This window comes from Calidris pugnax, unplaced genomic scaffold (assembly GCF_001431845.1).
Source record: "Calidris pugnax isolate Ruff unplaced genomic scaffold, ASM143184v1 scaffold24, whole genome shotgun sequence".
In the NCBI taxonomy this organism is placed as follows: Eukaryota; Metazoa; Chordata; class Aves; order Charadriiformes; family Scolopacidae; genus Calidris; species Calidris pugnax.
Genome location: NW_015090922.1, coordinates 22,873,353 through 22,888,091, shown reverse-complemented (window position 1 = coordinate 22,888,091; position 14,739 = coordinate 22,873,353). Strand labels below are relative to the sequence as shown.

The 14,739-nt window shown below is 37.6% G+C and overlaps 1 protein-coding gene across 1 annotated transcript in view; it reads left to right on the top strand.

The window, feature by feature from the left end:
• FMN2 (formin 2) overlaps positions 1-14,739 on the top strand; it is a 159,618-nt gene that overhangs the window by 51,299 nt on the left and 93,580 nt on the right. The window contains exons 5-6 of the mRNA XM_014951225.1: positions 3,983-5,553; positions 6,593-6,737. Coding sequence (XP_014806711.1) covers positions 3,983-5,553; positions 6,593-6,737 — 1,716 coding nt within the window. The remainder of the gene's footprint in view (positions 1-3,982; positions 5,554-6,592; positions 6,738-14,739) is intronic.

Here is a 14,739-nt window from a genome sequence, read left to right as displayed (position 1 = left end):
TGCCATTATGTTTATTTTCAGAAAAAATACACGTTATGGCTGTTTATAAAGTATATAAGTGAATTCAAGTTGAGATAGGTATAGATAAATGTATAATATGCACACATACGTGTGTGTATATGTACATATAGGCTATGGCTAAATCTCACATATGCATGAGGGTTTTTTTCTGCTTGGAAATTGGTTTTAGAAGGATCTGTAGGTTTCAGTCACTTATCTGAGAAACTAGGACATCAGATTCAGTAGAGAAGGTAGCAGCAATTTGAGCTTTTTCATGTTTTAAGATCCTGAGCATGTTCTATTCATATAGATCAACTTTATACTGGACATCTGATGTGCATATGTGGAAAACATGACAAGATTGGAATGAATTGGATTTAATGTATGGGCTTTTGGTACATGTGCAGATCCAACTGTACAACCTTTATACAGAAAGCCAGTATTCCCAGCTCAGCGTACGTGCACAGGTCTATAGGTGCAACACAAACACAGTCAGGCCAGCAGTCCTGGATTGAGCATTGAATTCATTGCACATAGAACATATTCAACTTGTTTGAGAAATGCTGGGCACGATTCTATAGCCATACATCTCTGGAATTTTTTCCTGCTCACGCCTTTCTCGCTGAAGTCACTTGGATAAAGCAAGGCTTAAGCTTCCACCTTTCTTTCCTTCATTACAGAAAGAAGACTGTTCCACAGTACCTGGGTCTTGGGTAAGAACTCTAGGCAAGACAGAGTTCCCCCATATCTCTTTTAAACACATTAGGTTTCTGCTGTGGAATTGTCCTTTGGATTAGAAACCTTCTTATCTGAGTCTTCTGGTTCTTGTCAACAGATTTTGACTATCTATTACATGACAGAAAACTGTCTAATTTTAATTTCTGATTGGACTTGTATATTCCTTCCTTGTTGAGGATCATGGAAACTTGTTATGGCTTATGTTTGTTTGATACAGCCCTTTCTGATCTAGAGGATGACTTTAAACTTCTTGCAAGGGGAAAGGCAGAAATCTAATTAAACTAGTCTGAGGACATCTTAAAAGTCAAAATGAAAGGTATCTCTATTTATCTAAACTAATTATTGAAGCATATAAATTCTCAGGTTTTTATTGGGTTTTGTTTTGTTGGTTTTTAAACCAAATAAATTCAAAGTTTGTAATTTCCTCTGGATAAATATCCCTTGTTCATAATACACTGTTTCTGTGAAAAACTGGATATATTGGTGGTTTTTAGGTAACAACACAATAACAAATCACCAGGTTGTTTGAAACGCCACATCTCAAGGATATTAGAAAAGTTGTTTCTTAGGCCATGGGGTAAAAAGTCACTGTAATTCATCAATACGTTAATTTTTTTTTCCTTTTTTTTTTCCTTTTCTGAAAATCTCACCTTTCTTATTTTTTTATAAACTTTAAAAACTAATTCTTATTTCATGGTCTACTGGGTAAATTCTCTTGTAAAACAGTGAATTCTAGGTTTTTCCTGTAGTTCAGGTAGAATTTCAGGATTCAAGGATAACTTCTTTTTCTTGTGAAAAGTTGAATCTGATCTCTGGAGTAAATAAGTTTTTAAAACAGTGAACTGTTCTGAGTTGTCATTATGGCAAGTTCTTCAGAACCATTTAATATTGTGTCTGATGCTGTTGGCTTCAGTTTGTTACTAGCAGGAATAAATTTTCCAATTCAGCTAGTATTGGAAAGCTGTATGAATCAGAAAACCCTTGGTGGAGCGTACTTACAGTGTAAAATAGGAGCTTAGGAGAGTTGCAGTCTGGGGAAACTGGATTTGTTCTAAATAACTGAAAACTGGTGTGTGGCCTTAATAATCCTAGGAACACATTTCCTTTGATAATGTTGCCTTTTGAAGAATTGATAGCCCTTATTGTATTTGCAGGTGACTGGTAGGGGGATAAGAGCAGATGAAACAAAGGGGTAATAAAATATTCTCTTTCTACTTTATAATTAAATTCTTCAACAAAATTGTTGCTGTTACAAAGTATTGAGCTATTAAAGGAATCTGAGTGGATTGAAGCACCACGAGTACTCTCTAATGAAAGTGTCTCTTTCAGCCTTGTTTCCTTGTTATAATACTGTTTGTTAATATGTCTTTGTACATTCCTTTGCTATTAATTGAAAAAAAAATTTTTTTTGCACATTCTTTTCTCTGTGTTATATTTCTCGTCAAAATTCGGTAGGGAGACCCAGTTGCAATCCATAACTTTTGGTTCAAACTGCCATTCCAGAAAGTTAATCAATGTAAATTTTGATAAGGGTGCTTCAAAATCAAACACTATTTTGTTCCAATTTAGTAGCTGCTGCTTTACTTCTGGGATTGCTTTAGGACAGCTGGGAAACTCTAAGATAAACATGAAATCGAAATTTTATTTTTGAAAACCAATTCTGTGCAGAAACAGTTTTTTAAAGTGTTAATGAAAATATATTTTATTAATAGTCCCCAGCTGAAAGTTACAACTTCATTTTCCAGAAAGAAAAATTACTTTTAAATGTTCCATGTGTCAAAGGATGAGCTGAAAAACATTATCTTCCTGAAACAAATCAAGGCAATTAGTTTATCAGGTATTGTATGTTTATTTGTAGGCTTCTTTACAAGACCTGTAAAATTTGAATATTTCAAAGATTTCCTCTGAAGCAAGCAGTCTTATCCATGAAGCTTATGATTTTATAAAAGGGAACAAAAAGGCACTAAATAACTTTTGCTGCAACCACTTGTGAAACTTTTTGCGTGACAAATTTAACTCAACTAGATCCTTGAAGTGCTGACCAATATTCCATATTTGAAGAGAGAAAAATAGAATTGCTAAAAAGTAAATGCATGCAACTAGAAGATAAGTTCTTTATTAAAATATTTTATGTTGCAAAGTCATGTCTGTTCTATCGCCTGCTTCCTGAATAAGCACTATTGGCTAGTTTTGGACTAGATTCCTTCTTTTGGTACCTCTTGATAAAAGCACATATCTGTTAAATTTAGTACAGTATGTTACTGATATTTATTTAAAAACATAGGATTATTGTGATATTTAAGGTTAATGGTTCCTTTATTCAGTCTACAGCAGGAGGATCAGATGCTTCAGAGAAAGATACGAAAATGTGGAAACTGTCAAACAGATTAACCATTCCAGACAGGAGGCTTTTCTAACTTTACTCACAGTCTGTCACTTGGCAGATGAGTTTCAAATTTTGGGTAGGAAGAAAGTTCTCCCCTAGTTTTGTCTGTCTTCCTTTCCTTCCCAAGTATGCTGGTTGGACAAAAGAATTATTACTCTGCTCTGAGATGAGCTCTTTCCAAGAAGTGCATATTTGCTATGTTCTGCATTCCTAATCTGTACTGTATCACTCAGGTGTATATTGACACTCAGCGGTCAGTAGTGTGTTAAGTCTGTTATAGACAGTGCATCCTTTTGGAGAAACACGTAACATTTTCAGTTAAGAGAATTAAAGTAATGCAGTGCCCTCCCCACTGCCATGTCTGCGTATCCATGTGTGCACAAATGCTTGCAGTACTTGTGGTCAGTGACTGGTCGTTTTCTTGGTCAGGGTATGCTGTGAGAGGGAGGGGTTGCGTCTGATTTTTGATTTTGCCAAATATAATCACAATCTAAAACATGCTCGTACTGATGAAGGCTGTTTTATACTGAAGCAAGTCATTTTCCTAAGCTATCTTCTTCCACTGTAAGGTACACCTACCCAAAATGATACAGAATCACAGAATAACATGGGGTTGGAAGGGACCTCTGGAGATCGAGTCCAACCCCCCAGTATACAATAATGTAGAAGAATTATAATTCTCTTTGAAGACAGACATCACAAGCAATCCCCAATACCTCTGCTTTTAAAGACTTCTCACAACTGGCTGATATACGAACATCTGGAGTACCAATGTTCCTGATCTAATTTATAGATGTGTATATATAGTGATGAATGTTATCTTTTTTGTGTTTATTATATATTTATTTTCTTTTAAAGGATGATTTTGAGGTGAAATCTGAGGAGCGTGCCAGTGTCATCCAACAACTTGAGCAAACTATTGAGGACCTAAGGACCAAAATTGCTGAACTAGAGAAACAGTTCCCTGCTGCAGATGTACAGACTGCTGGGAGAGAGTTCTCTAATGAGCACACGCATGCAGCCTGTGGGGAACTCAGCAGTGTGACTCTTCAAACGAACACAGAGGAAACTGTACCTAGAACTGTGTCACAAGCGAGATCTGTACAAACGTCACCAACAGAGGATTATTTAACACACACAATGCCTTCAGCCAATGCACTGCCACAGCCACTCCCACCACCTCACTTAGAAGGGGGCAAAAGTGAAAGGCCAACTCAGAAATTGCCAGCTCTAGAACTACAGCCCACATTTTGTTCTGAAATCTCCTTAATTCTGTCGCCGAAGCTAATCTCGGTGCCACTGGATGCAAGCCAATCAGTACAGAGTATGCCACAATCACCTCTTCCAGGACCCAAAGTTAATTTGTCCCTTGCATTTGAAGGAGAGACTGAAATGCCAGATTCTCATCAGCTTCTAAGTACTGTAGATGTGACTTGTAGTGAACATCCTCCTTCTTTGCCCCTGGAGCCCCCATGTAGCATTCCCCCATCACTGCCAGCCAATGAACCAGCTGCTCCCCTGTCTGGAGCACATGGCCCTTCCATTTCCACTCCCATGTCCATGGCAGGAATACCAACCCCACCACCCCTGCCCAGCTCAGGACTTCTTCCTTCCACTGGCTCAGCAGTGCCATGCCTGGACCACTCTTTGTCAGGCGTGCCACCACCCCCTCCTCCTCCACCTTTGCCAAGTGGGGAGATACCAATGCTGTCTCCAGCCCCTCCTTTTCCATGTGCTGCAGTACCACCACCACCACCTCTACCACCACATTTGCCTGGAGTAGCAGTTCCACCCCCTCTGCCCAGTTGGGGCATCCCGCATCCCCCTCCACCACCGCCTTTACCTGGTGGTGTCCCTCCCCCACCTCCTCCTCTGCCTGGCCTGGGAATGCCACCCCCACCCCCAGCACCACCTCTGCCTGGAACAGGAGTGCCACCACCTCCCCCACCTCTGCCCGGAGTGGGCATCCTGGCCCCACCTCCACCACCACCTCTGCCTGGTGCAGGTGTCCCCCCTCCTCCTCCTCCTCCACCTCTGCCTAGTGCAGGTGTCCCCCCTCCACCACCTCTGCCTGGTGCAGGTGTCCCCCCTCCACCACCTCTGCCTGGTGCAGGTGTTCCCCCTCCACCTCCACCACCACCTCTGCCTGGTGCTGGTGTCCCCCCTCCACCCCCTCCTTTGCCTGGGTTGGGGATGCCACCTCCAGCCCCACCACCTTTGCCTGGAGAAGCACCACCTCTTCCAGCACCAGCCCAGGGAAGCACCTACCCAGCAGTCCCACAGGTCTGTGGGTTTCTTCCTCCTCCGTTACCATCTGGTTTATTTGCAATGGGAATGAATCAGGAGAAAGTGAGCAGGAAACATGTAATAGAGCCTTCCCGGCCAATGAAGCCGCTTTACTGGACAAGAATTCAGCTCCACAGTAAAAGGTAAGTCACAGGGTTATGAAGAGAGTGGTGTCCTCTATGGCTGTCCTGATAGTGTCGGATGTTGTGAGCAGACAGGTCTTTGAGACAGCCTTATTGCAAACAGGATTTCATTTATAGTTGGATATGTAAATGGGGTGTCCATTTCATTTAAAACACAGGAACTCTGAGTACAAAGTTATTTGCACATGAAAGCTCTTTAAGGGTAATGTTTTCGGCTGTCCTTTGGGGTTACGTACTGTGCATTGATCAGAGATGTGAGGGTGCCTGTGTGCCACTAAGTGTTGTGTGAGGTGGATTTTTAAATGTCATATTTGTGTTTCCCCTTAACTTTCAAGATAGTGTTGGTCTCTCTAGAGCAGCTTGCAAGTTTTGGTATTGTCTTCCTTCTTGATGAATGTATGCTGAATGTATTTTGTCCTGCTCTTTCCTTTCTCCAGTGACCTAAAAATCTTTTTTTTTTCACCTTGTATGCTCAGCAGGCAGATTTAAACTGCGATTTATTTGCATGGCAGTGTAAAGCTATTCTGTTAGCCCTAACTTTGATATGACCTTGATATACTTGGTTTTGGTTGTTGATGCTTTTTGTTTGTTTGTAAAATATCATTCTTGGTCATGAAGTTTCCTTTGTCTTTTCTCTATGTCTCAGAGCGCTGATTGTAAAACCCTTCTGCAGTTATTTAATGATTAATTTCTTCTTTCTTTTCAAGTTCTTGCCACTGTCACACAGGTGGTTTGCAGATAACTGTCTATTTCTACTTCTCTTTGTGTCCATGTCTGTATGTTTTATAGCCTATATACAGCCAATTTTATTCCTATTTATGTAAAGGGTGTGACTATAAATGAGCCTGACCATTACTGTGTGTGAACTGAGGCAAACAAAGATGTATGGGGGAGAATCAACAGCATATCTTATCAGAATGTTGCTAGTATAAGTTAGGCAACAACTTTTAAATTGCTGCTATCTTATTTTATTCATTCCTCCATTTATGACCTTATTTAGTTTGACGTTGCCCTACATAGGTCTTTTGCTTAACTTTAGAGATTCTAGTGCTTCACTTGTGTGGGAAAAAATTGAAGAGCCTTCCATAGATTATCATGAGTTTGAAGAACTGTTTTCTAAAACAGCTGTTAAGGAGAGGAAGAAACCCATTTCGGACACCATTACAAAAACAAAGACTAAACAAGTGAGTACTCATTTAATTTCAGATACTTTCTAGGTTATTTTTTACATAAACACAGATTTTTGCATGCAGCTGAGATGAATTTTGCCTGGTGTGAAATTGTTACCATATATGTATATATACACGATATAGAAATGCAACAAAAGGAGAGAATATAGGATGGATTTCAAAGCTATATGTGTTAAAGACTGCAGATTTCTGTTTTAATAAATTACTTTTCAAGTGTGTATTTTCTTTAAAATATTTTTGCTTTATTCACTTAAAAATTAACAAAAATTAAACTAAAATAATTAGATGCTAATATGATGCTTTGAAATTGACTGGATATGTTCAATGGGGGTATATAAATTATTCTGATTAATTTTATAAATTAAATAATGAGTTGCATATGAATTACTATGATTTCAGAGAAAAATGCATTTAAGAATCAAAGTCCTAATGTTACACCAGTCGTAACAGTTGTAAGTTTGCATTGTGTTTTTATATATAGTGAACATGAAGTTAATGCATACCATAAATTACAAGCACAGTTGAGAAAATAAAAATTAGTCAAACTGATTTCTTGAAATAGAATGGTGTATAATAAAATGAAATTAGAAATCATCTTCCAAATATAGAAGTTTAAACCCTGGGATAAGAGAATTGAATCTGAATATTTATGTGACTAGAGACCTGTTATCTTCTTGGTATCTGTGTAACAATTGAATTGTGGTGATTAATTTAATGATAAATGATAATTAATTTGCAATTAAACTTTCAGACTATAGAGGAGAATGTTCTTATGTAGAATCCTAAACAGCCGTTATAAGTCCTTGGTTTATTTTCTGTTCATTCCTGTGCTCAATTCAAGACTAGCCTGTTCTTTCTGTCATCTTTTAACATACAGGTTAAGGCTATACAGGATGGTTTTTCCACATTGGATGTACAGTAAGATTCTTCAGAATCTCCATACAGTAAATCTTATGTTTGGGTATGACCTCTCCACCTAGTAGTTGTGGAGGTCTTTCCCCCACAGACACACTTTGGTCAGCAATAGAAATGTGTGGGCACTCTTTACTGTGCTGGCAATCTGCTGCAGGCAACAGAACTGGTAGTGAAGTTAGGATGATCGTCCCAAGGTGTTGGATAAAACCATTATCTGGATGGATGTGAAGGGTAGTTCAGCCCCATTCCTGTGACTGCTCATCATGTACCTTGTGTGCTGCACTAGGCTGTACTAACTGGGATGGGGGGAAATGTAGCGGTGTTGCTGCTACCTTACTGTCCTGCAATAAGTCTCTAAAGTGAGGGCACCTTTCTCTTCTTCCCTCCTAGACAAAGCCTCTTTTAATGGTTATTCTTAACTAAATTAGCATGAGAGCACTATAAGTAGAGAAAAGAGTGCAAAGGTATACCTGATGCTTTGGCTATGAACTGTTGGCCAACAGCTCATAGATTTGCAATCTTTGTATCACCAAACCTCAATCATGAGGTTTGGTGATGCAAATCTCTATACAGAGTACAAATGATGACTGTTTAGTTCTGTAATATAAACAGTGGTTAAATCAGACAGCGATTATGAATAAACATTAGATGTGGATTTTAGTACTAAGAGTATTTTTTTTTCTTGCAATGCCAAAAAATTAGATATGTTGTCAATAAATAAATGTAGATAAAACTAAATGACAATGATTAATTGTTCTTAACTTCTTTGGAAAGTACCACTTGTTTATCACAGAAATTTCCATATACAGAAGTTTAAGGCAATCTAAGTAGGTGCCATCATCTAGAATGCACATTACCATGGGCCACCAAAACTGACAGGAGATAATGCCCTGTGTGTTTCTCTTCCTCTGGTGATCAAACAAATGTACTGCTCTCCAAAAGAGAGAGAAATTTCCTCATGGAGAAGTCTGATTTGTTGAAATGTAGTATCTGGGGTAAAAGATAACCAAATAGATGATGGCAGGCAATCATTAGAACTACGATTAGAGCTATCTTTTGTTGCAGATGTCAAAGTTAAATGTTTATGTGTGCAAATCCATCCTGGGATTTTCATAGTACTGGTATGAGACAACTGAACTAGAACAGCTTCACAAATATATTTTATGTATGCCCTCTCAGCAGTTTGGAATGTAGGCTTCATTTTTGAAATTCTTTTTGTTTATACCACAGTAAACACTTGGATAAAGTCCATCTATGTTTAGCAGAAGAAACAGTTATTTGGAGAAAGCATGGCTGTAATTCCACAAGTATGTTTTTATAGGAAGAACCAAGTGCTCTTTAAGTGGTTACTGACTTACATGACTCCTATGATATTACGGGTGTTGTAAAGATCTTACAAATGGTGTTTCTGTAGTGATTTTTACAGGGTCATGTTATGCAAAGCAGATGTGTTCTGTCACCTGTTGAGCTACAAAGGAGCGTTGTACAGAACAGAACCAGGACCCACAAAGCTCTGCTGCTTTCCAGAAACGCTCTAGTCTGACAATTGGTTTTCCTCCTTGCATTGATGTGTGGGTGTGCTGAGTGGATGTATTGATGGATTTGATATATAGATATACGGATATATAAAATACTAGCTACACTGGTAGTATTAGTCAGGAAAAAATGCCCAGATAACTTTTGAATGCATAAAATATTTGGTACTCTACACATCTGATTTTAATACGGCAAAGGTTTTACTGTAAGCTGAAATAAAAATGTATTTGCAGAGGAGGTCACATAGGGGGAGAGGGTGGGCAGAATTCTAGCTCATCTGAAGAAAGATTTTATAGTTTTGGGATGTTTTGGTGAGTGAAAGATTAATTGTTTTGGAGTATGATGCTCTTCAGCACACAGAGCTTTTTATGCTCCATGCCATAGAGTATATGCATGTGTTTGCTTGTGTATGTATGTAGATATGCATGATCAAATTATTTCTCAATAGTGACCCCTTTTAAAGTGTTAAAAATATCTGTATTGTTGTGGGTTGTTTGGGGTTTTTTTGAGTTAACAATTGAGTTAATTTCACCCTACCCAAGTGTTGGTTCTAATTGATTTTTTCCTTGGCATGATCTTCTGCAAATAACTTAATATAATATAAATCAATACTGCTTTAAAAAGAATTAGTATTAAATCTAACATGGAGCAAAGGCCACATTAAAATCCATTCCAGAACTTTAAAGAAAGAGAAGAAATGAAGTGTTGATATTTATTTCTGAATACAGCTGATTTTATTTTTACTGTGTCTCATTTGGTGCTATGGCAAAAAGCTGTAATCTATTTTGCTCTCTTAATACATATATGTCAAATTCTCAGCTGCTGTAAATGTGCGCAGGCTTACTCAATGAGAATGCCTACTAAATCTTCAAAGAAAGTCCTTTATGGGCTATATTATAGGTGGGGCTCCCATTGCTACCTATTAAAGTGGTCTGGCTTTCATTATAAGTCCCTGTTGTTATAACTTTGCCAAAATTTAGCTCTTTAGGCTGCAAGTTTTGTTGATTTGGGGTTTCCCCCCCCCCATATTGGGTGTCTCCTTCATTTTGCCAAGGTTAAGAAAGAAAACAAAGTCTGGTTTTGCTCACGTCCACATAGTTTCATAGACTTGAAATACGGAAAAATTTTATCAGATACATGTCTTGCTAGTTGTGTAAAGGGTTTGTTGAACTTTACCACTCTACAGGCTGTATCTCAGTTCCTGTTGCTCAGGAGAGACTTCAGTTGCAATTCTAAAGATTTTTTCCTGACCTTGTACTGACAGGTTGGAAAACAGGGATAAGAGGAGAGAGGCAAAGGAAGATTAAGATGGGTAACTGGGGAGGGAGTGAAGAACTGAGAAGATCCAACAGGTGGAAATATAGAGCATATTCTCTCAAAAGTGATTTCTCTCAAAAGTTTGTGAGCGCAAAGTATTCTTGAGCTGAGTGATCCTTTCAGCAAACGGTGGATCTCACCAAACCTATGGTCAACCCAAGCAAAGGGTGAAAACTCACTATTGGAATGTCTTGTTCAGCCATGCCAATACTAGTTTTGGTTACATGGCTGGATGATATTTATCATAGGAACCCTTTCCATAGCTAGCATGGACTGTGTGGAACAACCACAGTTCATAATGATTACTTAGGAAATGAAGCTGTTACCTGAGTATAAAATGCTTTTATCAGTTGTGGCACTTTAAAAACATGTAATTAGTGGAGTAGGAGGGAAAAGGGTCAAGGCCACATACTCAAGAATGACAGTAAATGCAGTATTGAAAATGTACCTACATGGTGTACATTGGCCAGTGTGCACTGAATGGGTTCAGTGGAAAAATGATACATAATCAGAAAATCTTGACATCACTGTCAGCATAATTAAGTATGCAGAAGGGGCTGAACTGACTTGCATAGATTGCTTTCCTAACTTTTGAACAGTCCTCTCAGAAGCCTCACTGATAATCCTCTGTATTTTTGGAAAAATAATATGCATCTAACTGCAATGGACCTTTTGAGGCAGGCCATGTGTTTATAATCTATCATGTAAATTAAATAAAAATGTTAAAGATATTCTCGTATGGAAAGTCCACTATTAATCTATTGACATTAAGATTTTAATCTCCCCCTTCCACCCCAGAAAATAAATAATAGGTTACTAAAGTTTCATTCTGTTTCAAAAGCCTTAGATGCAAACAAGATGTATCAATAAAACTGTTTAGTTAATGATTTCAGCATTTTTGAATAAATAGAACATAAAGAAACTGTAGAAATAGAATACCCCTAGAAATAAAATGCCACATAAGTATAAACTGGTAAATAAGGTGAATGCCGTATTGAGATAACAGGTAAAAATTTATTCATGTTTATTCATTAACAAAGAATGACATAAAGGAAAAAAGCTTTTTGTATCTACACTTATTGATCTGCATTAATTGCACAACCATTTACTGTGATTTTATGTACTCTCTGGAGATACAGCTGGGGTTCTGCTGCCCCCGCAGAGAGGAATTTTAGAGACTTGACTGATTCACCATCTTTATTTATACAAGCAAATAAGAATGTCAGGAAGATATTTATGAAAACAAGTAATATCACACTTTATTTGGCTTGTAAGAATACCTTCTTTTATGAGAAGCTGTATGAATGTGATCTCTGTTTTTCACTTCTCATTCTCTTCTTTATATGGCTTTTTGCATGTTTTGTTGTTATATATTTTATAACTGTATCTACAAAGTTCTCTGTTTCAAACACACTTTACCTGTGTGCATCTCTAGATCAAATATAGCTACTTGTTCATGCTTCCCAGGTTGATGTTCTCTATTAACCACATGCATTTCACATTCTTGTTTCCTTCTTGCTTTCTTTTCTTTGGATCATGTGTTTGCAAGGTTAAAAACAACCAAATGAGCTTGGCATCTGGTAATCTTGAAATACGTTTTGCAAGAGTTTGCAAAAAATGTGTGTGATTGCATGGCTAATTTGAGTATACAGTGACAAGGTTGTTCATAAAAGTTGGGCTGATCACCTGTAAAAATCACCTGCGTTGCAGACCATGCCTGAAAACTCTGGCTATTATACAGAGTTTCTAAGGCAATTTTAGTTTTTTGGGGTTCATTTTTTTCAAAGAGTTTATATTGTAGCATCTAGACGCGTTTGCATTGCTAACCCATAGAGACATTTTGACGGTAACAAACATAAGATCTAAAAATACAGAAACTAAACTTTAGGTACCCTTGTCCTTTAGCTGATGAAAGAAGGGATAACTATAATTGTGGTACATAACAATGAGCTTTAGGTATGGAAAAATAAAATCCCTGTGACCTATTTTTAAACAAAAGACTTTAAACTTTGCTATATATTTCCACTCCCTACTCCAGGCCTTAAAATTAGAATATTGGTATTTTTTAATAAGAGGCACTTTAGTATTGTTCAGCCTCCTATTGAGGAACACAATACTTTTCTAACTTTTTATTGTATATCTGAATCTGAGCAATCTAAGTATTCTTTCGTCTGATGTCATAAGCGAGGAATATGAACTGGGATAGCAATCTCTTAGTAAAAGATTACTTCTGCAGTAATAGTTTTATGATATTCATTTTAAACAATACTATTTTAGTGGTAAAACAGCGTAAAAGGGCATGAACTGTTTCTCATCGGTATCATTAAAAGCTTTATTTATGAAAGCACAGTAGGGTATTAGATAAAATGAATGAAAAGTAAATATTATGTTTAATCTTTACCCTCAAGCATAAAGTAACAGCATCCACAAGCTGGCAGACACGGCTGCTTGGCTCCACTAATTTGTATAACACGTCAACAACTTGCATCTAGAAATGCATGACAAAGAGAATACTGAAACCTTAGGTATCATAACCTTAGATTATGAGAATCTTCAGTGCGGGAAGTAACCAGTTAGTTTGCAGGGGGGATTCTAAGTTTGATTAGGGTAGGAGACGGAGAGGAGCCCAAAATTACACTTTATGATTGATGTTCTGTGGTAAAAGCTGAGCTCAGTTAAATCATTATGTGCCATCAGCACAGATATGCTGTTAGACAGCCAGGACTGAGTGTTCGTTTTGAGAGTTCGGTTTTCTTTTTATAAGGATTAAGTAGAAATGTCTGATCTCCTATTGTGCCAATATCCTCACTACTTGAAGTAGTCCCTGTTTCCTCGCTCACGTTTGCCATTACTTGCCAGAAGTAACTTCTGGATTTACCTTTCAAAAAAACAAAAGAAAAAACACACACAAAATCCCCCACTAATAAGCGCATAATATTATTATATCTGTAAGAAAACAAGGATGTGAAAGGTATGATAGGTCCAGTTCTGCAATTACCAATTTTACATTTGGAATATGCTTGAATCCACAGAAAAGATTGTTGTCACAAGACCTAGTGAGAAGATGACCACACTACTGCCCTGATCCTGACTCTTAACATCTTGTTTGGAACTTTGGGGTTTCTGCATCCTATCTGTGACAGTTATAAGTTATAGGCTTTCTACAGTGAAGTTTCCTGCGTGTGACTTTTTGTAACGTACAGAAATTTTTCTTAACTGGTGAAAGCCTTGGGATACTTTTACTTAATTCTGAAGGTCGGAATCAGAGAGCAAGAGCCACTGCAAAATTCCATGCATTAACTAAATATTATTCTGGGGAAAGGGAATCTTCATATTTTTGCTTCAGGGTTCTCATCAAACATGTGTCTTGCATTACCTTCCACTAAATATCTCTTTTGACTGTTTTTGCTTGTGTTAAACAATCGGGAACAAATTTGGCATGTAGTTTGTTTACTGCTTAACAATGAGGACCACTCAACAATTAGAAAGTTTGTCCTAGACTTCAGGCTGCAGATAATATCTCTAGCTTCCTTTTTATTTATTTTTTTTAGATGTGTTTAAAGCAGAGTTCCAGAATCCAAACTGAAAAGGAGCTGTGGATTGTGTCTAAGGCTTTAGATCTTGTAGAGATTGGGTTTATCAACCTTTTGTTGTTCCGCCTTGAAATGGCGTCATTCGTCTGTAGCCTGTAGGCCCAGACCATGCAGCTGATTTATTTTATTGTTTTATTTTTAAATGTGGGAATTGCTTTAGGCACTTATGCTAATATTCATATTTTCTGAATTAGTATTGTATTGTTACAGAAATTCTATTGGAGGAAACTATAGTATTCATGCAATGGGCTGCAATGCATAATAAAGATTAGTATAAAAGATGACAGAAAATATACATTTTAAATAAAATCAGACAAAACTGGTAGCTGCTACACAAAAACACTTTATCCGTTCCTGTTCTGCACCCATTCACCTGACAGTCATGCTCTTTGGTACTTTTTCAATGTTATGATCCAGAATTTTGGCAGCAAAGACAACTTATTTTTCATGGGGACAGTACTTTTTTACCCCCTCTGATCACTGGCAAAATGTGACTCCCCTGTCCATCAGCTCACTTGCAGAAAAAGCAGCTTCTTTTTCCTTCTAACTTTTAGGCAGATTCCTTTCAGAGGACAGGACTTGAAGGGATTTTCTAGGCTACTAAGTCTGGTTCTATAGCATTCATGGGAATCACG